We start from the raw sequence: 25,668 nt of genomic DNA, 5'->3' as shown, positions 1-25,668 counted from the left end.
TCTTGAGGTCACAATCTTCACCCCTCATATCATACCAAATAATACGGTAGCATGGTAAAATCAATTAATAATTCGCATGAATACTTACATGTCAACAATAACTTGCATTTACTTTGTAGTTTAAGGGTAGTGCGTGCATAATTCAACACCATTTATCAAGATTAAATTACAATAGTACTCCACAATATCTACTCCACATCATCGGCACCTCCGACTTCCACTCGATATTGTATATTCATGAATCGTCACAACTTATACACACAATGCTAACTGTATTATGCTTTCCAACTTCGGAGAAAGGCAAGCTGTATTTAATATCTTTCTATCGTCTTCAGACCAAAGCCACTCCCATATGTTACTGTCTAGGTCTGTGCTGCAGCCCAAGGAGCAATCTACGTTGTTGGGTCAGTGTAAATCCTATCAATAGTGAGAGAGAAGACACCCACCCAAGAGAAGCCAGCAAACTCCTTTTGATCCGCCTCGCTCAATTGCGTATGGACCGGAGTCAATGTGGGCTGCTCCCTTGTAAACTCCTGGTCAAAATTGCTAGTGTCAGTAGCATTACCGATCACCGGGAAGTATGGTGGTGGGATTCTTTTATGATAGACATCGTCAAAGTTGACGTCGCGGAAGAATAAGTGTTGCTTGATTTCTTCAGCGTCCCCTTCGCCAGCACCAAGTCGCCGCGTAGGATCACGGGTAAGAAGCTGTTACAAAATTTAGCATACCATACACAAGAGAGACCCAGCTTCATACTCACCCGCTGAAGAAGAGACACAGCATCCCGAGGCATAGTAATGGGGTATAAAGGCTCATCCTCCAAAATAGCGTCAAAGATCTCATCTTCATCTTCGCCTCGGAAAGGAGACTGTCCCAGCAACATCTCATATGTCAACACACCGAAAGCCCACCAATCCACCGCACGGCCATAACGTTGTTCAAGAAGAATCTAACGAATACATCAGCACTATCTCCTTTTCTTGCAACAAGCTGGCGTCCTACCTCGGGTGCCATAAATTCAGGGGTACCACAGAAGGTGCTCGTCGTCTTACCAAACCACATCTCCTCTTTACATAACCCATAGTCTGCCACCTTCACATGACCATCCAATGTCAACAAAATATTATCCAGCTTCAAATCTCGGTAGATAATGCCTTTCGAATGGAAGTACTGCAATGCAAGCAGAACTTCACACGCGTAAAACTTGGCTTGACGGAGAGTGAACTGTTTTTTCTGGATATGAAGCATGAGATCACCGCCAGAGATGTACTCCATGACGAAATAAACACGAGTCTCCGTTTGGAAACAAGAGTGGAGACCGAGAAGGAAGGGATGACGTTCCTGCGCAGCAGCCAAAAACACTCGTTTCTCAGATTGAGTACTAGCATCTGGTCAGCCAGCCCGTCTTGCACAAGTGCAATTCAACTCACCTCTCAACCTCGTCGTTCTCAATAATAAATTCTTTCTTCAAGACCTTGATGGCGTACAAATTGCTCGAAGTCTTTTCCTCAGCAAGCATGACCTTTCCAAAATTGCCCTTGCCCAACACTGCTAAAAAGTTGAAATCATCCAGTCCAACCTTCCTCTTTCTAGCCATGAGCGGCTGCTGAGGAGGCAATCTCTGGGCCACTTGTTGCTGGACAGCGGGTTGAGGAACATATTGAGGTTTGACAGGGGATTGAACAGATTGAGCACTAGGTGGGAGAGTTTGTGGTTGGGGCTGAGCCGCAGGCATAACCGGAGGAATTTGACCATGAGGCTCTTGCAGTCTGTCGCCTTCAAAGCTAATTTTGTTGCTTGGCACTGCGACAGGTGGCAACTGGGGCATTGCTCTGCCACCAGCAGGACGGAGATTATCATAAGCACCAGTTTGCTGGTTTTGAACTTGTGGCTGAATTGGCCTTTGGTCTGTTGAGGGCAAAGCACCAGCAGGTGGACGAGATGACGGGGCCGGTTGTTGTAGCGCAGCAGATTGCACTGGATGAGAACGAGACTCTTGAGAATGATAAGAGGGAAGAGTAGACACACTGGATGAGGTGGATGTTGAAGGAACAGGCTTGCGGTGCTGAGTGGTCTTGATGTCACGAAGATTCTTGAGCAGTAAATTGGCCATCTCCATAGTCATACCACAGAAATCTGGAACAAGATGTGAACACGTTTGGTGACAAGTAAGGGCACACTCTGTGATATCTTAATAAGCATTATGTTTGGCGCGTCTCGCGATCAAACTTACCAGAACACTTGACAGCATTCTTACGACCGAAGGGAAGCATGTATCCACAGTGACAGCACCAGTTGGCAGACATATTGGTGTACGGAGTGAATCTGTGAGGGATTCTATGGTTGATTTTTTCCTCGTCTCCCTCCTGATTAGATTAGCAGGTACCCAAAGAGGTAAACTTCGTCACTCACGCCATCTGCGTTCGACTTGCTGATACACTTCGTCACAACCTTCGGATAACACTTCTTGTGGCAGGCATACCTACAATCCTCGCATTGATATCCTTCACCAGTGAGCAAGAACTCCTGGCACAGGGCACACATGATGGGCTGGTAGAACTGGCGTTGTACGAATTTGTGACCGTTCATCTCGTAGACATCGCCCTTTCGCATACGAACAGCACCTTGTCGACCAAGAGCTTCGTAAGGACGACGCGCACCAGCCACCGTATCCTTTACTGTTGTGCGTTAGACATGAACTCTTTCAACCATTGGACAACTCACCAAAATCCATTCTCAATGATATCGCACCGGCGGGTTCAACAGACCACCAACCGTCGATCCCGTCAGGCCCTTTGCCTTCTGCGTCCGGCTTGCCTCTCAAAGTTCCAGCACTGTGCAACGTAACCGAGTCTGGCGCATTGCCGCTGCTCCTCGGGCCCATCGTCGCAGCAGTCGCAGCAGTCACCCAGCCAGCACCCTGACCTTCAATCCCGACTTTTTGTCTTCGCAATGCCTCTACAAGATCGCTCACTCGCAACCAGAGCATCCCAATGGGGGCTGAATCACCGGGGGCAACCGTATCATAAATAGTAATTTCTACCTCATTGGCTTTTTCCACCGGAATATGGAAGTCCTCGTGCCACTTGTCGTTTCGTGAAGGATGAGAGACAGCACGTTCGTTACCTTCGACCTTGATGACGACTGTGGTTTCCGAGTAGGTTTTCGAAGAACGACGGGGAAGGGCGCGATGGTTAAGATCACGAGCAGAGCGAAGAGAGATTACCAATTTGCCGGAGATGGGTTTACGAAGAGCCTCCTTGCGTTTTCCATCAGACATTAAGTCTGCAGACCTGGTGAGATTCAAAGACAACGATGGAAAAATCAAATGGTACACTTACCTTCGTCGTCTTCCACAGCTCCACCGAATTTGGCCAGCGATTCATACCTCTTCTTCGCCTTTCTCAACAGTTGTATCTTCCCCTCGCTTTCAGACTTTTTAGCGTCCGTCTCGCTCTTCAATCTCTTATCACCCTCAGCCCGGTATGCTTGTGCCATCTTCTCGATACCCGTCTTGTATTGTTCTTCAACTTGCAATTTGAACTGAAGTTGATTTAACATTCGAGTAATTTTAGCTCCGGTCAATGGTGCGTCATATCGTAACAAATCTTCGTTCAGAATGATGAGCTACTACGCTGGGGATAGATGGGAATTTTCTCACCTAATTGAGAATAATTTTTCGTTTCAGGCTTCTTGGCGCTGTCTTGCTCAGCTCCAGGTGGTGGAGGGGGCAAGGGCCTTTCCCGATCTCCAGCCATCCCCCTTCCGCCTGGACTAGACGCGACTACTCCCTGCGGCCCTTGCTTTCCGGGAACTCCTGCCCCCGTCCCGCCAGATGGCTCACCCCTCCCTGGAGTCCCAGATGCACCTCCTGATCCGCCCACCTGCAGCTTTGCCAACTCATCTTCAAGGAACTTGATGGACATCGTCGCTGTGCGTATTTCATTCTGAGCCTGCTGTATTACAGTTTCATTTTTTGATGAGGCTTCGAATGCTCGGATGACGGCTCGGGCACCTTCGATGTTGCGCTTCTCCGTCGCGATGCTCTGAAGGATCACCTTGGCCTTGGGATCATTGGATGCCTGATACAGGTATTAGCATGTGAAAGTAACCCCTACGAGCCCTGGATCCATTCATCCTGGCAGAATATCTACGCACCATGGTGGTCGAGAGGCGGGAGGAAGGAGAAATGTGGTTGTAAAAAGAGATGAGCTGGTTCTGGTGCTACGTTCGTGGTTGTCGCGTCAATCATCAAGGTCGGCAACCTAACCTCGAAGCGGTGTCCCCAGGTCGGAGAATTACATAACTCCGCCTGTGGCACACCCAACACCCATTCCTTAGTAGTAAACAAGAGTCGTCATGTATCGTCGCCATCGCCATGCATACAGCCATCCCGCCCATTGATGATCCGTTTTAGCTGCATCATTGCGGTACTTTATTGTTAATTATACCACAGGACTTACGTCGTCTCTTCCCTGATAGTATTATGCTCAGAAGGTGGCAGCAGACAACAATCACTCTTCAGAGTAACATGTTCGTTACCAGCTCATTCATTTAATTTTATCTTATGATAATTTTGTTGTTACTGCTTCTTTATGATATTCCATGGCCGAGCGATATTTTATTTTGAAGCATATTTTAAAGACTCCGAACTTAGACATATGCGTCATCAGCTGCTTGTTGTGATTATTGAGAGATATTGCATCTATAAGAAGAGAAGTATCTCATCTGCACTTCTTATTGTGCTGCTTCTGTTAATTAGATTATAACTCATTCATTTGAATGAAGTATAGCTTCCAATTCATATGTAAATAAGTGATGATTGAAAATAGACAGATGACGGCTGTTTTTAGACATGATCAAGGATACAAGATAACAACTGGTAGTATGATAAGGGGCAAGGAAAATGGCGCTTGTTGGTATTGTAACATTTCAACACCACATACTACCAGTTTGGCGTACATTCCTATCATCACTGCAAGTACACCTATTTTTTCGCCCCTTGTTCGTCGGTAGTTATGTACTACTACTACGTAATAAGAGAAATATAACGTCCCATCAGTACCTTCTACGTACCGTAATGGAAGTGCATCACCTCAGGGGGGCGCCCATTCCTTCTGCTATACGGATACTACTACTACTGTATGCAATTTACTCAGCTTGCGTGCCGCGCCTCTTCCGCCTATACCACCGCTGCTGATTATCCGATGATGGTATTCCCTTTGCTCTTTTACATTACTGAATGAGTGGTACATACTACCTCGGTCGCTTACTATCGCTGGTCTCATGATAATAATCTTGAAGGAAATAAAATTTACATCATTTATTACTTTCTTTTCACTCGTTACGTGGTTAAATGGTTGGATGCGTAACCTCTTCTGCTTATCTTATCTATAAGTATCTGCCATAATTTATGTTTATTTAACTGATCCTTTTTCCCGTAATCACTTTTGACAGTACAACGATCTGAGTGGATTTGATTCCGTCGTTTGACAGCTGCGGCGAAAAGAGGTACTGGGCAACATGACCAGAAATCGGAGAATTTGAATATTTTTTGACAGGTTTGCTGATGCTGGATGAACGAATGTGTCCTTGCTTCTCATCAACTTTAAATTCAATACACTGCAACAAGTGACTGTTCTCGACTCCTATAGCATCCAGATGCCTGCTGAAACCGACAAAACAGAGGGGAAGATCATCGCAAACACTCCTGCTGAATAGTTTAAACTACGACGATCTCCCACCTTGGCGTGATCCGATGACTACTACTACTGTAAATGACTACTACATCTGTCATGTAAAAACACTTTTCATTTTCTTCCGCCCTCATCTCTCACAAGATGGGTAGGACGTCGACTTATTAACATCATAGAAAGGGGTTTAAAAAATTGACTGGCCAACTATGTTGCCTTCTTATTATATGTTCATTGTTGTCTCTTCTGTTCTGTTGTGAGAACCGGTCATTCATTCAATTATAGTATACACTAATATAACTCTCGGACGCTGCTGTTTTATAATCGACGCGCTAGGTAATTTCTTATCAGTGTAGTAGTGTGGGTTCACGACCGTCCGACGCAAAAAAGGAGGTCGCACAAGGAGGATATAAATAGATCGTAGATGCGACAAACAAATGCACGCTTTGTGAATAAAAGAGATATCTGATCATTTACCAAACTGCGCAGATCTGGAAGTTCTACTGTGCATGTGAAGCATAAATGGAGAACGATGAAATTGAAACGACTGGCCAAATGTCATGTCGAGCACTAATAAGAAGTTTCTAAATAACGCGCTCGAAGAAAATAATTCCCTCCCACTCATATCCCCCCCCCTCAGAACGTATGACATGTAGTATTATGCCTTGGTAATCCGTGGTCTATTATTTATGTATATCCTCCCCGACAAAAAATCCCGGCACCCTCTTTGGCCAATTATAATTAATATAGAGTGGCTGACGAGCCGGGATAAACCGTCATTCCTGATTGGTGATGTCATGACAACCTTCGGAAGCCATGAATTCACTGGCACGTCATTCGACGAGACAAGTCCACCCCACCAACACTCAGGCCTTGCCCACAGCATACAGCATATATAACAGAGCTGGGATTGAAGACTAAGAACACTCTCCTTTGATTCTAGATTGATATATGTTTCTTTCAAGGTTAGCAGCTAGACAGACTCGAGTGCAATCTTATCTACCAAGACAAATCGCCTACAGAAGTTTCTCATCAACGATCGCTATTGGGATGTCAATGAACGACGACATTTTGACCAAGGCAGTTTTGCCGGATAATGAATTGAAAAATGGGGAAAAGTAGGTCACTACCCATACGACTATCCTTCGCACGAATCTGATAAGAATCATTCAGAAAAGCCGTAGACTTCGGGGAAGGAAAAGTCCTCTTGTCTAAGATCAATGGCAGAGTCGTAAGTTCATCCGTTGAGCTGTGAATAGCTGCGAGAGTTAATCGTCGACCATTGACAAGTATGCCACCTCCGCTTTCTGTACACATGTAGGTCCTAGCTTCCTCCGTTGCGCATAATTTACTCACCAGCCTGTTTGAAACAAGTACGGGGCACCTTTGGAAAGTGAGTTCCCTTCTTAAGATTAAATTAGTACTGTCGCCTGACTGGTGCTGTAGAGGGTGTACTCTCTCATGACGGACGATTGGTATGCCCTTGGCATGGTGGTAAGTCAACCACTCAAATAATCACCGTGTAAATAAGAGTGTAATCTGAAAGCTCGAAGCTTGCTTCAACGTTTGTTCCGGAGATGTGGAAGATGCTCCAGGTCTTGACTCTCTATGGTCATTTTCAGCCAATGTGAAAAATGGCCAGATCGAGGTCACCGCTTCTAAAAAGGAAGTCACATCCAAAGTTGGAAGAATCGTTGCCAGAAAGAGGACCAAAGATCAAATGCAAAATCAAGGGCAAGTATCTGAGGAGACGGTAGTAATCGTTGGTGGGGGGTCGGGTGGTATCCACACACTCGAGAGTTTGAGGATGGTCAGTACCGTTTCTTGGAAAGTCGTCGAAATGGAGCTGAGACTATATAGAACGGTTTCGGAGGAAAGATTGTTTTGATTTCTGCCGAAAATTATGCTCCTATTGATCGGTAGGCTAATTAAGCTTTTTGTTCTCCTTTGTGGCCTTTAGTTGATGTTTTGTTAGGACCAAAATGTCCAAGTCATTGTTAGACGACGTTGAGAAACTTCAATGGCGCACGCCTGATGAACTTCGGGACAGTTTTGGTGTCGACTTCCACCCTGGTACTGTGAGGAAGCATTTTAACTCAGCAAAACCTGCGTGTTTGGCCCAACTAATTACTTGATTCAGACTGTTACCAAAGTAGACTTTGAGGCGCAAACTGTCACAGATTCTTCTGGTGTACTATACAAATATAATCATCTCGTTCTTTCTCCAGGTGGCCGTCCCAAGAAGATTCCCATCCCTGGAGCTGACCTTAAAGGTGTTGTGACACTCCGCCATGTTGAGGATACCAAGACTATCACTTCGTCTATCACCAAGGACTCCGACGTAGTGCTCATCGGGACTAGCTTTATCTCAATGGAAGCTTCAGTCGCGGTGCTAAAGAAGGGACCTAAAAGCGTTACCCTAGTGGGAATGGATGACGTTCCATTCCAAGGTCTGTTGGGGAAAGAATTTGGCTCAGCCCTTATGGAGGTAAACAGAACTCTTCGGCGATGACATTGTCTGTGCTGATTGTCCTGGTAGAGTATGAAAGAGCAAGGAATCAAATTTCACATGAGCGCCCAAATTGAGAAAATCACCGCCTCTGGTAAGTCAGACACACGATAACATGTCGCCCAGATAGGACTAATTCTTCATAGACTCGAACCCTGACCATGCGGGGATGCTTCACGTCAAAGGATCCGACCCCATCCCGGCTAATCTCATAATCATGGGCACTGGTGTCTCCCCCGCCACTTCCTTCCTCGAAGGCAGCGTCAAACTTGAAGAGGATGGCGGCGTCCTAGTTGATGAGTACCTCCACCTCAAAGGATATAAAAATGTATATGCCATTGGTGATATCGCACACTATATTCAGTATCCCGACAAGTTCCCGAGAAGGGTGGAGCATTGGAATGTTGCCAGTAACCACGTAAGAAGACCAATTTGTGATGATAGAGCATACCTAATAAACAAACAGGGACGAGAGGTCGGCCACAATATTACCCACCCAGATAATCCAGTAATCTACACCAAGGTTCCAATTTTCTGGTCTTCGATTGGCAAGGGTCTCCGATACCTTGGGACTGGGGCAGGCTACGATGACATGTATGTCGACGGGAATTTCAAAGAGCTCAAGGTGTGTAATGTGCCTTTTAGTGTGGATTTGTTTATCTCTACTAATTGACTACTGTCTACAGTTTGCCGCTTACCAGGCTAAAGGGGGTAAAGTAACCGCTGTTGCGACCATGCAGCGAGACCCCATCGTCTCCAAAGCTTCAGAGCTGATGAGGCTTGACCTGATGCCGCCTCTTGAAGAGATTAAGAAAGGCAAGGATATCTTGCAAATTGAGCTGATCAATAAGGGCCAGAAATAATGCGGCTCCTTGTCCTATCTGTATCAATGAAAGATCAAACACAGAAAGATAGGATGGTAAAGAGTAACAGATTGAAGGTCAACTATCAGTATTTGTGCCTTATCTGGCCCCTTGTAGCATTAGTAGTAATAGTATCCGCTGAATGTGTGTATGGTATTATTAACAGCAGTAATGAAACACTGAATGCATGTGTGGCGCAGTGATTTCCGATATTCATTGTGGTGGAAATCCACAGTATGAACAGAAAGACGATGGCGGCAAAAGGTTCATCAATGAAGTGAGCGAGTACTAATCGGAGGACCGAAAGCTCTGCTGAACAGAACATATTCAGTTTGGAAACATTTTGGTGGAAGGCTGAGGTAGGGCTATGTCTTCTCAACTCTATTAGCTCACGAGTGATATTCAAGCTAGGGTTAGTGAGTTGTTGGCGAAAGTATCAATCACGTGTGCAGTACTGGCACTTGTATTAGTAGTAGCACGACTGATGGTTATTCGAATTGATTCAGAAATGTGAATAAAAGCACTTTATATACAGTAAAGGGCGGCATTCACAATCATCATCTTGCAAGTATACATATATCAAACCCCCTTCAATTAACTCTCGGGGTTTGATGCATTGAAAGAACAGTATTTATGCAAACAATATGGAATGAGGGGGCAGCATTATATCTACACAAGTCATTAAACATCGTAAAAATACGCCCAACAAATGACCAGCTAACAGTTGAACCGCCTAATAGTACTATCCCGGTGCTCCTTGATACTGAGCTTACGATCACCTCGTAGTGATTACAGTGAGGTCAGGGGATTTACACCCGTTCATATTCTCCATTCTTTTCTGTGCGCCCTTCTCTTACGTTGTCCACAATCCTTGAGAACATCCCTCCGGCGACTTCCATATACCTATTGAACGGCCCATCTAAACAGTTTTGGAGAATGTCGGCATCTGCCAAAGCGTGGGCAGCTGCAGTGAGAGCTCCTGATGCCTGAAATCGTGCTGCTTCTTTGACCAGCAAACGAGCGGCCAGAGATATTGAAAAAGCGACCATCATGTCTAGCCATAGATAGTAAGCTTGGTCAAGAGCGAAATGATGTTGTTGAGATATGAGTAGGAATACAGCTCACCGACGTTGGCCCACTTCTCGTCTGGTATCGACCTTGTCAAGTTCACCAAGGCTCTGGCACACTGCAGCGCCGCACCGCTTGATTCTGGGCGATGAAAGGCCATTTCTCTCCACATAAGCATCTCTGCTGCATAGAGGTTGAAATGGAAGAGAATCCACCATGGATCCGAGGGCCCATCGTAGATCTCAGTATCAAGAGGTGCTGAAGCCATTGCTGGCCCATTAGCCGTTGAGACCGGGGGCGGAAAAATAAAGGGAAGGGGTATGTGTTGACGGAAAAGAGCCAAACATATTTCGACGGATTCAACATCTTCAATGGGTGGGATATGAGGGAAAAATGGGAAACTTCCTTCGTTGCTGAGGGAAGTGGGATGCGTAATTTTTGGAAGATCGAACAAGCTAGTGCCCTGTAAGTGAATGACTCCAAAAAGCTAGTTGCAAAGATACTTACCGTCCTGCTCGACAGAGCAATGCCATGCTCTTCATGGCCAAGGTGTGCGTTGTATCCGCATAGGCTCCAGTGTGAATATTGGAGTCAGGGTCATGAATATCGTTTAATGTGTACCTTTCTAAAGGCAAGACCGCTCGTAACTGGGAGGAAGGCTTTTAGCAGCGATCTATACACGCTGTATAGGCAAAAGCTTACTTCAACATGACCCCAGCCCCAAGGCCATTCTGTTGTACATTCAGCGTCAGACAGAGGATCTGACCACCCCCATCCTCCCGAGGATATCCACATCTGGTGTTTACTTGCCCAAAACGTCATCACTCGTTCAGCTATTTCAATTTCATCCCTAGCGGGTGGTATGAGCACCGGTCTCATCCGAAGCTCTTGTCTGTCTGGGATAACCTGGCTTGGCGTATGAGCATGTAAATAATAATCGGGGTGTGCATAGGGTTGTGGCAATCCCTGTATCCCTTTCGAGCTTGTGGGTGGGGGGACGCAGTTCCCCGAGATCCTATGTAGCCCGCAAGCAACCACAAGATTTGCAACAGGCATGGTCCAGCCTTCAACAAAATTTCCCCTCCTATATAGTGCATGAGCTATGCCTATCGCTGCTCTGGTGAGATCGAAAAGGCGATCGACTCCACGAATACCTTGGTCCAGCTCAAGTCGTGCTCTTGCAAGGAGTGGCCCTGATGTGCCCCTTAGATGCGATAGGATAAAGCCGGTGCTGAGAGTGGGTATTGGGAAAGGAGGAGGTGGCGAGGACGGAAAGAGACCCATAGGTTTATCTGGGGGATAGGGAGGGGGAATACCCCTTTCAAGATGGGAGACAGCGTGAGAAAAAAGGGTGTACAAGAGAGCTGGGTGGGGTCGAGAGTTGTCTTCCGGGGGTAATGATAACGAGGCCAGGAAACGTTGTGGATGCAGAGGGAGTAGCAAATAAGGTGTATAGGGCAGGATAAACTGTATGAGTGATAGCTCTATAGCAGAGCCTGGAGGAATTTCAATCTGCGAAGAAGCTGTTGGCCTGCCGGTTACCGACAGGGGAGGGTGGTCCAGATAGGGATTGACGGTATGACTTGAACTGACCTGTGGATACTCGGAAAAGAAATGCTCAGAAGGCGAGGGGCTAGCCGAGTATCCACTGAACGTGGTTGAGGATGGATTACTCTTCCGAGGGACCGGCTGCCCCTTTTGCAGGCCGAGCAGACCTTCCAGCTCGGCTTCACACGGGAATCATCAATGACCTAGATGGGGTTGCACCAACACGTAGGACTTACCAACTCTCTCTTCTAGAACAACATGCCTTGGCTTTTTGCGGGGTATTTCTTCGTCCCGACAATCTATATTGGCTTTGACGCAAGTGATGCAGGGACGTATACCTTCTTGGCACTTACTGGCATCAGCCGAGCATATCAGTCATGACTATCGTTGTGGCCAGAAAGCGGCTTTGAGCTTACAGTTTCCGTTGCCTGTATCAAGAACCCGTTAGCTGGACCACGACGCTGCCTGGAACTGGAGACAGACTTGCCTGCATGCTACACAAGCATGTCCCCTCGGCAGCGTGATTCTTGGTTTCTTCCTCGGGCTCTTTCTGTATTCTCTGTCCAGCTCGTCTTCCGGGCCCAGCATGGGCTCGGCATATGCCTCTAACAGGCCGGTGTCTGCCATTTGAGACTCGGTACTGGGAGCAGTCTCGTTAGGCGCTATAAGATAGTCCTCGGGACTGCTGGCATAAGGCAGGGCGTGGAGCGGGTGGGGATAGGCGAGCGGCTGATGGTGGGCGTGGGGAAGGGGGAGGGGCAGCGCAAAGGCAGGGGGCGGGCGCTGCCCCTGGTCGTGGCGGGGGGCGTGATGGTACACGGTGCCCGCCCTGGATTCTTGTCCGCGGGCGCAACCCGGCAGCAGGGCGCAGCGACAAAGGTATGCCTTTCTCGACTTGCCACCCCGTCTTCTCGATCGCTTGGCCGCACGTTACGCGCTGTCTGGCCGGCAGTGGACGGTCCGCCAGAAGGTGACACTCAGAGTCACCGTCGCTGCTGAAGGCGCGGTGGGCATTTAGTACTTGCAAGTCCGCCCAGAGTCACTCAAGGGTTATGCTATAGCGCTCAGAATGGGAAGGGGTTTGAAACATAGGCATAACTCGCAGCTCATACGGTATACATATATTTAACTTTCGGTCCTTCAGCTCCATCGTAATTGAACATATCAGGGATATCATCATAATCCTTTCTGGTTCTGCTGTATACAGGGTGGGGGGCAGTACCTCGCAAATAAAGAGAAGAAATGTTATTGAATGACGCGTTGACGCAATATCCAGCATCCAGTTTCGGAAATTAGATCGCTGGTCGTTATGTGAAATAGATGTGGTAATTAATGTGGGCGCGTGTCAGTGCCTGAGTATTGATCCCACTTGTTAACTTCTATAGGTAGTGCAGCTGTAGTATGGCGCTGTTGTGGTAGGTTGGAAGTTCTTCAATAAATACCACGCAGACGATGTCTTCAAACCTCTCTAGGCTGCAAGGCGGATACAATGTAACCAAGTGAAATTGTCCCCCGTCTTACCTGAAGATACAAGCAGTAACAAGGAAGAAATGAAGAATATTAAGGTTCCTACATCTGCAAGTAGTTTTTAGCAATGGCATTCAGCATCTTCGGAAGGGGGGAGGGACCGACGATCGACCGATCCAAAGTATTATAATAATTTACAAGTAAAAATCATAACGAATGACAAATAACCAATTGTTCCTGATATCGCCCCTGAGTTGTGGCAAGTGACACGCAGGGGGCAGCAGCCCAGTGTAATAATTAACATGCGCAAGAAGCCGGGCGACTCTGTTTCAAGCAAAGCAAAGATACCGAACAATTCGTCTTCCACAGATGACAAAATGCGCGCAGTCAAGGCTTGAAAAACCGCCCAGCCCAATGCCGAAGAAACGTGTCCAAGGCTTATATAGATTAAGATTAGATATGGGGCACAGCTCTCAAGGTGGATACGATCGGTTCCTGTAATCTGACCCAGAATGATGTCAGAAGTAATCACCGCCCGTGGTGTCACGCATTCATACACCTCTCGTTCGCTCCATACTATCTTTTTGCCTCCGGCCCCTCTGCTTAATATAGAATTTTATAGTACTTTAATTTGTGCTTGTAATAGTTGCCCTTGCAACAAGTTGCAACAAGCTTCGAACTTGTGGCTGCAATAATCGCATGGCGCGATAACGATCTTCCTGATGATTGCTGTACGATGAGTGCTTTTGCTACAAGCTAGAAACAATAATGCAACCGAACCGTCGCGAGGGCATTTCATTAACAAGCGAGTGAGAAAGTCTATTCCAACACTGACATCATACATCAAACAACTTTGAGCTACGTTTTAACACTAGGCTCCCAACCCACTCTTAGTGTTCTTGACTACAGCGACGATTCTGTCGAACGGTCAGCGGTGAATGTGAAGAGAGAATTGATGACTCACGGAGCATCTATGCCACTGCCACTCCCTATCCCAATCTTGTTTCCTTCTGCCCAGCCCATCTTACTCAACAATTTGTGGCCTACATTATCTATCCCAATCTTGTCTGCCCCGTACCCTACAAGTTCTCCTTCCCTAGGTTTGGCAGTCGCACCGCTTGACCAATCCCTGCCCTTGCTTTTGACGCCTCCATGGCTACTTTTAGTATAGAGAGTTTTGTGGAACATGGATCCAGAGAAAGGAGCGGCCGTAAGAAGACGTTCACGCTTTTCTTCCTTCACATCAACCCCGGAGCGTTTGGTCTTGTACAAGGAGCTGATTCTCGTCAGTGACAAACACCATGCTGCAAACATTTGCGGACTCACATGGATTTCTTTTTTCCAGAACCGCGTGATGTAGAGCCGACACCATAACACTCCGCAAGCATGTGGATCTTCTTTCTCCCTTCCTTATCCATGGCAGGTAGGCTCATAGACTCGCTTTTCTTATCTTTGAGGAAAGCTTGGATGAGGTCATCTACCCAATCGAGCGTCTTCCATTCGGGACCGGCTACCGTTTTCTTTTCCAAACTTCGCTTCTTGTTCTTCTTGAAGCCCATCGAGAAACGGGCATTTTTAGGTTTAAGAGAGAGGTTGAAAGGATCATTGCCAATCGTCTCATAACGATCGCTGTGCCCAAAGTATTCCTCATGTTCACTGTCTGATAATCCCTCTTCTTCAGAGAACATGTCGGCGACATCAGCAGCTGAACCGGAAATTAGATGAGCAACAGAAGCTTGATAAATTTGCTTGGAATCCTTGCCCTGGCCGCCTTTCTTGCTGTAACGCTTGTTTTTGCCATTTCGAGATGACCCAGAGATGATGGTGGAGTCAAACTCTTCCGCATGGCGCGCAAGCTCACGTTGACGCTTCTTCTCGGCCTTGGTTTGACGATCCTTTTCCCACTGAACTTGCAATTCCATTGGAATGCCCTTGAGTTGCTTGTTCTTCTTGCCCTTTTTTGCTGGGGCTGAAAAGGAAACAAATCAGGAAATTGGCCGAATTATGAAAGAAAACCACTTACCCGAACTGAATTCGTAAGAATCCTCTTTGATGGCATTGAACATCTTGGCTCTGGGATCATTGAAATTAATTTCTTTACCGCCAAGGGCATCCTAGCGGAGGCTCGTGAGCATACAGATAACAAGACATCATAGATATCACTTACTTCCATGGCGTTGATGAACCATTCCGTTTGATCGTAATCGTCCACTTCCATGTCATCCTTCTCGTCTTCTTCACTTTCGTAATGACTGTCACTGTCGCCGTCATTTTCACCGCTGATCTCATCTCTTCCTTCATCACTATCATCCTCGCTCTCATCATCGTCACTCCAATGATTGACACCGTTGAACATGCCTTCCTCTTGCTTGGCTTCATATTTTTTCCATTTGCCTGTCGATGAGCTAGATGAGTCGTCACCCTCTGACTCTAGATCTTCTTCCCCGCTGTGTACTTCATTGAACACCTTGCTTGCGATCTTTCCATTCGACCAGTCTCCGCCTTCTGACTCGCGCCTTTGTTCGGCTAAACGTTCTTCACTTGTACTACAAACAACAACATCCGGCTGTTCTGGAGGTGAATCTGACGATATGTCCGCATGGAGAGAAGTCGACTGAGTAACATTTTGCTCCTCATAAATTACCTCGCCTGACCGCAGATCATGCTCCTCCTTTGGGTCTTTTGCTGCCCAAGGATTATCTTTTTCAGCTTCCTTGGGATCGAATGCCCAAGGATTGTCCTCAATTGCCTCCGCTTCCGAAATAGGCCAACCTTCATTATCCCCAAGCTCCGTCGGCTGGGAAAGCTCTTCAGGGGACATATGCTTAGACTGCTGATTTAAGCTGGGCTGAGATGACGGAGAACTTTGTCTTTGTCTCATCTTGGGGAGTGCAGGCTTCTTCAGCTTTGGCTTGCTGGAAGTATACGCTGTGTCAAGCTCATCGTCGCTCAAATCTTGCCCTTGACTATGTGAATTCACCCGACTGATCCAAGCGTCCAGCGCATCCAGCTCAGCGTCTTCCTCGTCCTGTTCTGAATCAGGTTCAAAACATTCCATGAACCGTGGTTGTAGCTTGTTGTCCTGCTGTGTCGGCAATAACACCCCCATATTCTCGTCGTCATCGTCGTCGCCATAGTCATCTCCACCAAAAGTATTGATGCTGAGTGCCCACTTGTCAAGAGCCAATTTTTCTTCGTCGGCTTCCCACTGAGCATGCGTAATTTCTTGATTGTAGCTAGAAAACTTGACTTGCTTGACGCGCGCTTTCGGGGGGGATTGGATTTTCTGCATTTCAATTTCGCCCATATCATCGCCACTGGACTCATTTTCAATACCTTGACCATTAATACGGTCCGCAAATTCTTGAAGGGCTTCCAACTCCATCAACTCCTCGTCCATAACATCGCCATCACCGTGTTCAAGCTTTTCGTGTTGCTCGCGTCTTTTCTCTTGAAGCTTAAGGGAGATCTTTGGAGCCTGAGGCTGGACTAACGTGATTTCCTCACCTTCACTAAGGTTTTGACCTTCATCAAGGGCATTGATTCGATTGGCAAAATTGTGCAACGCTTCAAGCTCTCTAAGCTCATCATCATCCTTCTCGTCTTGTCTGAGCTCGTCTCTCCTATCTTCAGGCCCGTGGTATATTTTGCTCGCGCTGGCCTGAACCGAAGGAGGACTGGATTCCTCGTCGGAATCCTCATCCGAATCTACTTCTTTCCCGAGAACATTGATCCGATTGGCCCATTTGGAAAGGGCTGCCATATCATCATCATCCTCGTATTTATCCTCGTCTTCATCCGCCTTCTGAGACAGTTTTACGCCCTCCAAATAGTCTCTTAATATAGCTTCACTTTCTTTTCCCTTTCCGCCACCAATCAAATCATCAACGCTCATTTGATCTTGCTCGCCCCCGGCGAGATTAGGTGGGCCGTCAGACCCCCATTCAATGTCCGAGTCGTCTCTCGGAACTCCGCGCGCGGCCGCTCGACGGGCCAGACGCTTGGCGTTCTTGTTCGCGCGTTTCTTTTGATGTTTTACCATTTTTTCGTCTGTGTACGAGGCCGCAGGAGCATTGATATATCTGGAAATCGAATCGGGAAGCTCCTCAGTACGTAAAGACGCCGGCACTGAGGGCGGTTGAGGATTAGGATTGGCATCTTCAACAAAGTTTTGAATTTGGCGAGTTGAGTCCAACAGGGGTTGCGCATTGAGATCATCGACAATCTCGATATAGGACTGGTATTTCGAAGAACCCTGACCCAAACACCTCATTCCGTGGCGTTGATGGAGTGAGGAAACGTGCGGTCCAATGGCTTTCTGCTGATTGTAAGCTCGAGGGACAAAGACAATATCCTCTTCGTCGGAATCAGGGGAAGATGAACCAATAGGAGGAGCTGCAACAGTATTGTACTGAGGGGTCTGAGACGGCGTACTATCAGGATCAGGATTTGTATCGATGAAGAATAACGTATCTTCCTGATGCGGTTGCAAGTCGGCTTCTGATACCAATCCATCAACATGTTCATGACGATCGAAGGAAGACATAATGTCTGGACATGTTTTCGTAAAGGTGTTTAATCCCGTAAACTGGTGTTCATTAGGGACTGGAATCCCCATGATCCCTCCGTTCCGCGAGTAACCCCCTTCAACAGGATCTTGATGAGAGTTGCCTATGCTGGGGCCGATAGAAAGTTCTCCGGTGTACTGAACCACTTGAAAGATGTTGGAGTCGTCACCAGCAGTAGGTGGAAGAGAAGAACCAGATTGGCTATCAACCTTTAACTGCTCGCTTTTACCATCGATGACAGCGTCGCTCGTGTTGTCACCATCTTCCGCTTGCAAAAGTTGGGTGTTTGCTTGGCTTTCGGTATCTGCCATTCGAGTTTCAGAAGCTTCCGGTTTATAGTAATGTCCAACATCAATGCCTTTATCTGAGGTCAAAGAAGTTGAATCGTCAGTGACTCAAAGGTGACAGGCACGAGAAAATCTCACCTTCTTCTTGGGTAATGACATCGACCTCTCCGTCTTTAAACAATTCCCCCGCTTTGATGAACAAAGGCGCCAGCCCTCCACCCCAGCGGGAACCACTGAGTCCACGACTGCTCTCACTAGCCGTCTTGTTCTTTGTCATTTCAACCGATGGATGAACCGAATCAGATTGAGATAGCTGACTGGAGGCCTGGAAACCGAGTCCATGTATTTTATTGGGAGTTGCCGTCCCCGGTGTATGCGCAAGACGAGGAACATGGTAGGATGACGATGAGACGTTCTTATCGGGACCATTGTGAAAGCGATTTATGTCTCGGTTACCATACGGTGCAACAGAAGCGGCTGATTAAGGAAAGAACAAGGTCTCATATTAGTAACGTACCTCATACGGTAACGCCATACTTGATACTCACGCTCAAGTTTCTTATAGTGCTGGCTATTGATTCTATCGTAGTCGAAAGGAACATTGGAGTAGTCGGCATTGTAAGCCTTCTTGCTGGCGTTGCCATAAAATCCTCCTCGACCGCCACCACCCCGACCCCTGCTGCTACTTCCACGGCCGCGATTTTTGCCACCGTACGGACTGCCGGACGCGAGGAAATCGGCAAAGGATTGTTTTTGAGTCATACGTTGCCGTTTGTTGTGAAGATACGGAAGGGTTATACTGAGATTAAATGGATAGACCTATATATAAGATGTGCAATGCCAGGTGAATGGTGAATGTAACTAGAGAATTCGTCGTTGGTACGGCAATTGCGAGTTGTACGTTGGTCATTACGAGTATTGCTTCGTACATATTAATCTCCATTAATTATAATATTACATACTAAACCGGCCAGGACCGCCGAAGAACCGCCGCCACAGTCGGCAGCATAATTAACGAATAATAGTGGAGGAGAGCTCTTCTATGTCGGTACACGGCAACTGTCGGTGATACTCGCTCCTACGTTGTTGGCATCTTCATAATCTATTCACCTCCAGGTATCGAGCATCATCTCTATCGACTATGATCGCGAAATGCTCATTAACAATGATATTAAAAGCTGTAAAGATGACGAACAGTAGTAGTATGAAAATATAAATAACACCACTGCCCAACTGGTTTGTGACACAATAAATACAAGCTGCATATCTTCTCACTTCGCATTCCAGGTATGCGATAATCATCAAGCAGTGCTAATGCTAGATGCTAATATAATTGTATTGTCGTACGGAACAATACTAGGAATGAAACGGTCCTTAGATGATAAAGGATATCAAATAATACGTGACGCATCGAGTCCCAAAAGTGGTACATAGACAACCCAAGATTCCAAGCAATCCAAGGTACACCTCTGTGATAACGTTTAGAGGGTGCGTTTAGCGAATAAACCAAGAAAGAAAGCAGAATCAAATAAAAGAAACCTCTTGAAAGAAAAATGCGGGGCTAGGTGGGGTATAAACATTGCGATGCGACACCATGGAGGCCGCCATCTAGTTGAAGAGGGTAGAAGATACTGACGAGATAATCCCGAAAGGAGGTCGACAATCGGGCGAAAGAAAGGGGGGTTATCTACCATAGATATTTGCTGGAATAGGTACGGTTGGCATTTCCAAGCCGCTGGCAGACTGCTTGGGAGCTAGTACTTTGGCTATTGATGCCAATAAATCGCCTCTTCTCAGAGGCTTCGTGACGTATTCATCCATGCCAGCCGCAAGACATCTCTCCTTGTCACCGATCATCGCGTGGGCTGTAAGAGCAATAATAGGCGTGCGAGGTACGCCCTCATTCGCTTCAAACTCGCGAATCAGACCCGTGGCTTCCATGCCTCCCATCACAGGCATCGAAACATCCATCTGATCATTTTGGTCAGTCAGAATATAAGTTTAAAATCTGTCATTTGACTCACCAGAATGACGTCAAATGGTGTTCTAGCCAGCTGTCGCCTCTTGTATTTCTCTAATGCAATTTCACCATTGTCGGCAACTTCAATCTTATGACCGGCGACCTCCATCAACTTAACAGCCAGCTTCTGGTTCACTAGGTTGTCTTCCGCAAGCAACACACTGAGGATAGTGTCCTTAACAGTGTCTCCTGGTTGGATCTGATGGGACTCCAGCGCAGGGACGATCGCGTTGGATAATTCTTGTAAGGAGAGAGGAGTGGTATAGTACGTGTTGATACCCATCTCTAAGCAATCCTTGACGGGTATAGGTGAGAGAAGTTGTTCGGAGGCGGAAGGAAGGGCAAGAAGACGGCGGCGCGATTCGGGAAGTGAGATAAAAGATGGATTAGAGGGTCCACTTGGTTTGTTCGATGGTGCAAGAAGAACAATGGGGATGTAGCGAAGATATTCTATGCCTCTCAGTTCTCCCGCCTGAAAATGACATCAATAATACAGTACTACTTTGAACGACTCAGACTCACAGCTTTGAGAGAATCAACGATCATCGTGTCAAATACCGTCAAGCCTTGATCCTGCAAAAGATACACATCGTTCACAGAATGGATAACAATAGGCTTTAAACCAAGTTCTTGGAGCATTTCCACGATTCCCGTCTGGTCACCAAGTGTGTCAATAAACAAGACGCTTCTGCCCGACCAAGGCGATAGCCGCTCTATTATTTGATCCCTCGGTACGCTAGTCATTTCCGCAACAGTAGTGAAATAGAATCTACTTCCCTGCCCATATTCCGACTCAACCCAAAGGTCGCCACTCATCAGATTTACTAGTCGTTTGGAGATGGTCAATCCCAGACCAGTCCCACCGTACTTGCGAGTGGTAGATCCATCCGCTTGCGCAAAGGTGTCAAAAATGACATCAAGCTTATCCTGCTTGATACCAATACCCGTGTCCGCCACACAGAATTCAAGCTCAACAGCGTCGGCGACGGTCACGTAGCGCTTGACTCGACAAGAAAGAGCTACTTGACCTTTGGTAGTGAACTTCACGGCGTTACCGATGAGGTTGGTAATGACTTGACGAAGACGAAGTGGATCACCAATAAGTTGATCAGGCATCGTGGGATCAACGTCAAAGATGAGATCCAGCTTATTCTGGGCTGCCTTGACACATAGAGTTTTGAGGACGGAGAAGACGGCAACACGTAGGGAGAATGGGATTTGTTCCATGGTCATGCGGCCCGCCTCAACTATGCATCGAATCAGCATTACACTCACATTGATGTTTAGCACACTCTCACTCACTCTTAGAAATATCGAGGATATCATCGATGATGGTTAACAGGGATCCAGCCAAACTAGAGACAATCATCAAATTCTCTCGTTGTTGCCTAGTCAATTCGCTTTCCAGAGTCAACACCGTCATACCGATAATACCGTTCATCGGCGTCCTAATCTCATGGGACATATTGGCCAAGAACTCGGATTTACTTCTGTTGGCCATTTCAGCTTCCTGTCTCGCTTTGGTGTTCTTCTCAATGGACTCTCTGAGATTGTAGACCATCTGATTGATCTTCGTTTTTAGGCTATCCATTTCACCAGACGCCTCAACAGTGATGAATCTTGTGAAGTCACCATCTGTTGCAGCTGCAGAAATTTGAGCAAAAGCTCGAACTTGGGATGTCAGGTTCGACGCCATGGTGTTCACGTTGGATCTTTGAAACAAGTCAGCTATGTGCTTGACTTAAAAATAAAGGAGACGCCTTACGTGATCTCTTGCCAGGTTCCTTCAATGTTTTCAACCTCGGCCTGCACTCCTAACTTTCCTTCTGTACCAACTTCCCTAGCGACACGCGTCACTTCTGCCGCGAATATGGCCAACTGGTCAATCATATTATTGATTGTGTTCACCAGATCGAGGATCTCTCCGGATACTTTGACGCCGACAACCTTTTGAGTCAAATCACCACGAGCTACTGCAGTCTTACAATTTGGTCAGCAGTCGCAAAAGCTACTTGGCCTTGAAAATACTTACAGTGGCATGCGCGATGGTTCGGACCTGTTCAGTCAAATTGGCCGCCATGATGTTAACACAATCTGTCAAGTCCTTCCAAGTACCGGCCACTCCAGGAACCTTGGCCTGACCACCTAGTCGGCCATCGGTTCCGACTTCTCGCGCAACACGGGTGACTTCGGATGAGAACGAACGCAGTGAATCCACCATGTTATTGACCGTATTTTTAAGCTCGAGAATCTCGCCGAACGCGGCGACGTTGATCTTCTTGCTAAGATCACCAGCAGCGACGGCCGTTGTACTGCAGAGACGAGTAAGCTGATGCCTTCCTCTCAATTATGAACACCTACACTTCAGCAACGGAACGCACTTGAGTAGTCAAGTTTAAGGCCTACACGCGTATAAGATATCAAAGTCGTCATGTAAATGCCAATGAAATAGACATACCATTAGGTTAACGTTATCCGTAAGGACCATCCAAGTGCCTTCCACGTTGGGCACAACGGCTTGCCCACCCAATTTCCCCTCCGTTCCAACTTCAAGAGATACACGAGTAACCTCGGCAGCGAATACCGTCAGTTGGGCAACCTTACATGGCATGTTGGTGAGCTTTTGTGTTTGAAGGTGTTTTGTAATCCGTACTCACCATTTCATTCACAGTACACTTCAGGTCAAGAATTTCACCCTGTACGTCGGCATTGACTGTCTTGGATAAGTCACCCCGAGCGACAGCTTTTGTCTGCAGGAAGAGATCTTAGTCTGTTATCTTATAAATATCTCTGACAACTTACGACCATGGCAATCTCCCGCACCTGATCTGTCAGATTCCTGGCCATCTTGTTGACATTGGTTGTGAGATCGTCCCATACGCCTTCAACACCGGGAACGACGGCTTGACCGCCCAGCTGGCCATGGGTACCGACTTCTAACGCAACTCGAGTTACTTCTTTGGCGAATACAGTTAGTTGCCGAACCATTGAATTGACAGTCTGTAATGATAAGTGCGATAAGAAGCATACCCAATCTTAGTATGATTTTTCACTTACATTCTTCAAGACGGCCATTTCTCCCTCTGCTTCAATCTCAATCATCTTGCTTAAGTCACCCTAGATAGAAAATATTAGTACAATCAAGCAGAAAATGGGAATACTGACTCTAGCAACAGCTGTGGTAACACTGCCGATTGATCGCACCTGCGTCGTTAAACTTTCACACATTCGATTCACCTACAAAGTGTCAATAATGCCTTGTTATATTGGGACCTGCTTACATTGACAGTTAGATCTTTCCATACTCCCTCCACATCCGGCACATTGGCTTGACCTCCCAGCTTTCCTTGACTACCGACTTCCAAAGACACTCTGCTGACCTCGTCTGCCAACGTTCTAAGAGACATGACCATTCCATTGACTGTAGTCTTCAATTCTGCAATTTCACCGCTCGCCTCTACGTCGATGGTTTCCGATAAATCACCCTTTGCTACGGCTTTCGTGACTTTTGCGATGCTTCGCACTTGGTTAGTCAAATTGGCGGCAAGTTTGTTCACAACGGCGGTGAGGACTTTCCATGTGCCTTCGACATTGGGTACGACGGCCTGTCCACCAAGTTTTCCTTCAGTACCGACTTCCAAAGACACACGCTCGACTTCCACGGCAAAAGTTTGCAGACGATCCACCATTGCATTGATGATGTTTTTGAGTTCAGTCATGGTTTGGCCTTTAACGGGTACAATAATCTTCTGAGTAAGATCACCAGTGGCGACAGCTTTACACACACGGGCGATGTCCTGAACTTGAGCTTTGAGAAGTTCGAGTTCCTTTTCGGCAGACATGCCAGAATCGCCAGCCGATTCGCTGTCAGAAGTAGCAGAGACATAAGCAGCAAGAACGCTCTGTGGGAAGAACATTTGTTCGGGAAGAGGAGGCGGCGGCGTTGACAGGGCAGCCGTAAAAGGATGATAGAAAGATGCGATCTGCTGGGGAGTGAAAGAAGAGGTTTCGCTGGAGGAAACGGGCCGAGTGCAGGTAGGACAAACAGGATCGGGAGAGGAGTCGTTGAGGGTGGGGACTGGAGGAGTCCAATCAGGAGTAAGCAGATCTGAACCAGGTTGGGCAGGAACGTCGCGTTTGACGTCCTTTACCAGATGCGCCTGCGTCCTCTCGGAAGTCCAAACACGATCACCGAGGGCAATAATAGCTCGCTCAATCGCATCCTCAGCGGGGGTCTTTTTGCCGGGAAAGGTTGAAAGGGTAGCATTCTTTTTTGCCGTCACAGAAGCGTTGTCTTGCAGCGTAGAATCGCCACTTGATGGGAATGGATAATCGGGAGACGGGTGTTGGGATATCACTGACAGCAGGGAAAGAATATGCGATTGGAATGCCGTGCTCCCTTCGGTGGCTATGACCGGAGGGTAGGCATCGGGGAGGGACATGGAGGTCAACCTTGCCCGTTTGTGGGGAGGAGATCGGTCGGTGATGGTGGGTGTGTGCGGAACGGGCGGAGAGGAGTACAGCGGGGGCAACGAGTCTGAAGCGATATGTCAGCTGTGATTGGGGATACGGGATGGCAAAGACGAAACAGCGGCCGCCGTTGCAAAGATGCGCTGACGAAAGCCGGGGAGTTTCGTCTCTCCCATGAGGTGAGTGGCGACCCACCTTTAGTCACCTTTGCTTCGGTATCTGGATACGCTAGCAAGAGGAGACGCTCTACTTTAGCTCTAGATGACGGACGCCTTGGTCAGCGGAACGCGGAATGTGTGGGCTGTACGGCTTGGGGCAGGAGGCTCGGCTCTGCGCGTGGCTGGGTGAAGGAAGATGTGAAGTGGAGAAAGCGAGGTGAGGTGGAAGCAGAAAACAAAGACCTGACAATACGCGCAGTTAGAGCATTGTGTCGCAAACGAAAACTGGCGATGCCCGACGCAAGCAACACAGGGCGAGGGTGGAGCGCGCGTATTAGGTAACAACACAACTATAACCTTGTTCTTTTTGTATTCTAAGCTACTTTTTTGCAACTGTATTTTCCTGCCGACGACCATCGATGGGCTGCCCAAAAGTGCCATTCTTGCGGAGGAGACTACTTGTTCCCTCCTTCTTTGCGTTGACTTCCGCTACTCCTACTTGGTGGGAGCGCTATTAATCGCTTCCCGCATGTTGATTGATGCCTCCCGACTCCTCCCTCGCCTGTCTTCTTCTCCCTTGTATTCTTTATTATCTACTGTGCTGCCCATTGACCTACTGATCTTCTGCCTGTTACATTACTGGGAACAGATCTTGCTTATTTTCCATGCCTTGAGCTTAGCGTAGCTGGTGCTAGTTGATTGCTGCTGGTCGGTGCGTTGTGCGTCCGTGCCCTACTGCGTCAGTCCTGCCCCTGCCCCAGCACCCTACACCCTGACACTTGACATCTGACATCTGACATTTCCTTTGTTTCCCACATTACGCATAAAATGTAAAGATAGCGACTGGAGGACTCTTTTCGCCCAAATGGATTATTGGGATGGCAATACATGTACACATCTAAACTGGACTGCGACTCGTGTTTGTATGCATATCATTATTTCACCCGAATCATAAATAACAAGCGTACAGTTCACTCGAGATTCCGCTGCTGAATGTCCGTCCTGACATGTTAGTTG

The 25,668-nt window shown here is 47.3% G+C and overlaps 5 protein-coding genes across 5 annotated transcripts; 1 reads left to right on the top strand and 4 right to left on the bottom strand.

Annotated features, from left to right (window-relative positions):
• Window positions 1-362: 362 nt before the first annotated feature.
• CNBC3910 (hypothetical protein) lies at window positions 363-4,161 on the bottom strand (the record flags this gene model as incomplete). The annotated part of the gene is made up of 11 exons (XM_771807.1): window positions 363-392; window positions 447-707; window positions 761-949; window positions 1,003-1,381; window positions 1,431-2,190; window positions 2,234-2,366; window positions 2,413-2,678; window positions 2,725-3,285; window positions 3,342-3,608; window positions 3,662-4,082; window positions 4,159-4,161. 11 exons carry the CDS (start codon window positions 4,159-4,161, stop codon window positions 363-365), a joined length of 3,270 nt encoding a protein of 1,089 aa, XP_776900.1.
• A 2,483-nt stretch (window positions 4,162-6,644) lies between these two features.
• Window positions 6,645-9,065, top strand: CNBC3900 (hypothetical protein; the record flags this gene model as incomplete). The annotated part of the gene is made up of 13 exons (XM_771806.1): window positions 6,645-6,811; window positions 6,867-6,924; window positions 6,984-7,010; window positions 7,068-7,086; window positions 7,140-7,187; window positions 7,247-7,503; window positions 7,554-7,612; window positions 7,669-7,771; window positions 7,834-8,181; window positions 8,233-8,296; window positions 8,349-8,620; window positions 8,669-8,827; window positions 8,889-9,065. 13 exons carry the CDS (start codon window positions 6,645-6,647, stop codon window positions 9,063-9,065), a joined length of 1,758 nt encoding a protein of 585 aa, XP_776899.1.
• Window positions 9,066-9,874: 809 nt separating this feature from the next.
• On the bottom strand, window positions 9,875-12,308 carry CNBC3890 (hypothetical protein; the record flags this gene model as incomplete). Its single annotated transcript, XM_771805.1, has 7 exons — window positions 9,875-10,119; window positions 10,191-10,588; window positions 10,641-10,792; window positions 10,836-11,860; window positions 11,918-12,029; window positions 12,098-12,109; window positions 12,165-12,308. The coding sequence occupies 7 exons, from the start codon at window positions 12,306-12,308 to the stop codon at window positions 9,875-9,877; spliced, it is 2,088 nt and encodes a 695-aa protein (XP_776898.1).
• A 1,711-nt stretch (window positions 12,309-14,019) lies between these two features.
• On the bottom strand, window positions 14,020-18,765 carry CNBC3880 (hypothetical protein; the record flags this gene model as incomplete). Its single annotated transcript, XM_771804.1, has 7 exons — window positions 14,020-14,065; window positions 14,113-14,424; window positions 14,475-15,117; window positions 15,172-15,262; window positions 15,316-18,080; window positions 18,142-18,480; window positions 18,552-18,765. 7 exons carry the CDS (start codon window positions 18,763-18,765, stop codon window positions 14,020-14,022), a joined length of 4,410 nt encoding a protein of 1,469 aa, XP_776897.1.
• Window positions 18,766-19,686: 921 nt separating this feature from the next.
• CNBC3870 (hypothetical protein) lies at window positions 19,687-24,465 on the bottom strand (the record flags this gene model as incomplete). Its single annotated transcript, XM_771803.1, has 13 exons — window positions 19,687-19,974; window positions 20,028-20,495; window positions 20,546-21,270; window positions 21,326-21,735; window positions 21,789-22,003; window positions 22,056-22,335; window positions 22,385-22,425; window positions 22,482-22,643; window positions 22,681-22,773; window positions 22,826-23,023; window positions 23,081-23,140; window positions 23,189-23,260; window positions 23,305-24,465. 13 exons carry the CDS (start codon window positions 24,463-24,465, stop codon window positions 19,687-19,689), a joined length of 4,173 nt encoding a protein of 1,390 aa, XP_776896.1.
• Between the last annotated feature and the right edge of the window lie 1,203 nt (window positions 24,466-25,668).

This window comes from Cryptococcus neoformans, chromosome 3 (genome assembly GCF_000149385.1).
Source record: "Cryptococcus neoformans var. neoformans B-3501A chromosome 3, whole genome shotgun sequence".
Classification (NCBI taxonomy): Eukaryota; Fungi; Basidiomycota; class Tremellomycetes; order Tremellales; family Cryptococcaceae; genus Cryptococcus; species Cryptococcus deneoformans.
This window is presented reverse-complemented; position numbering and strand designations above follow the sequence as displayed.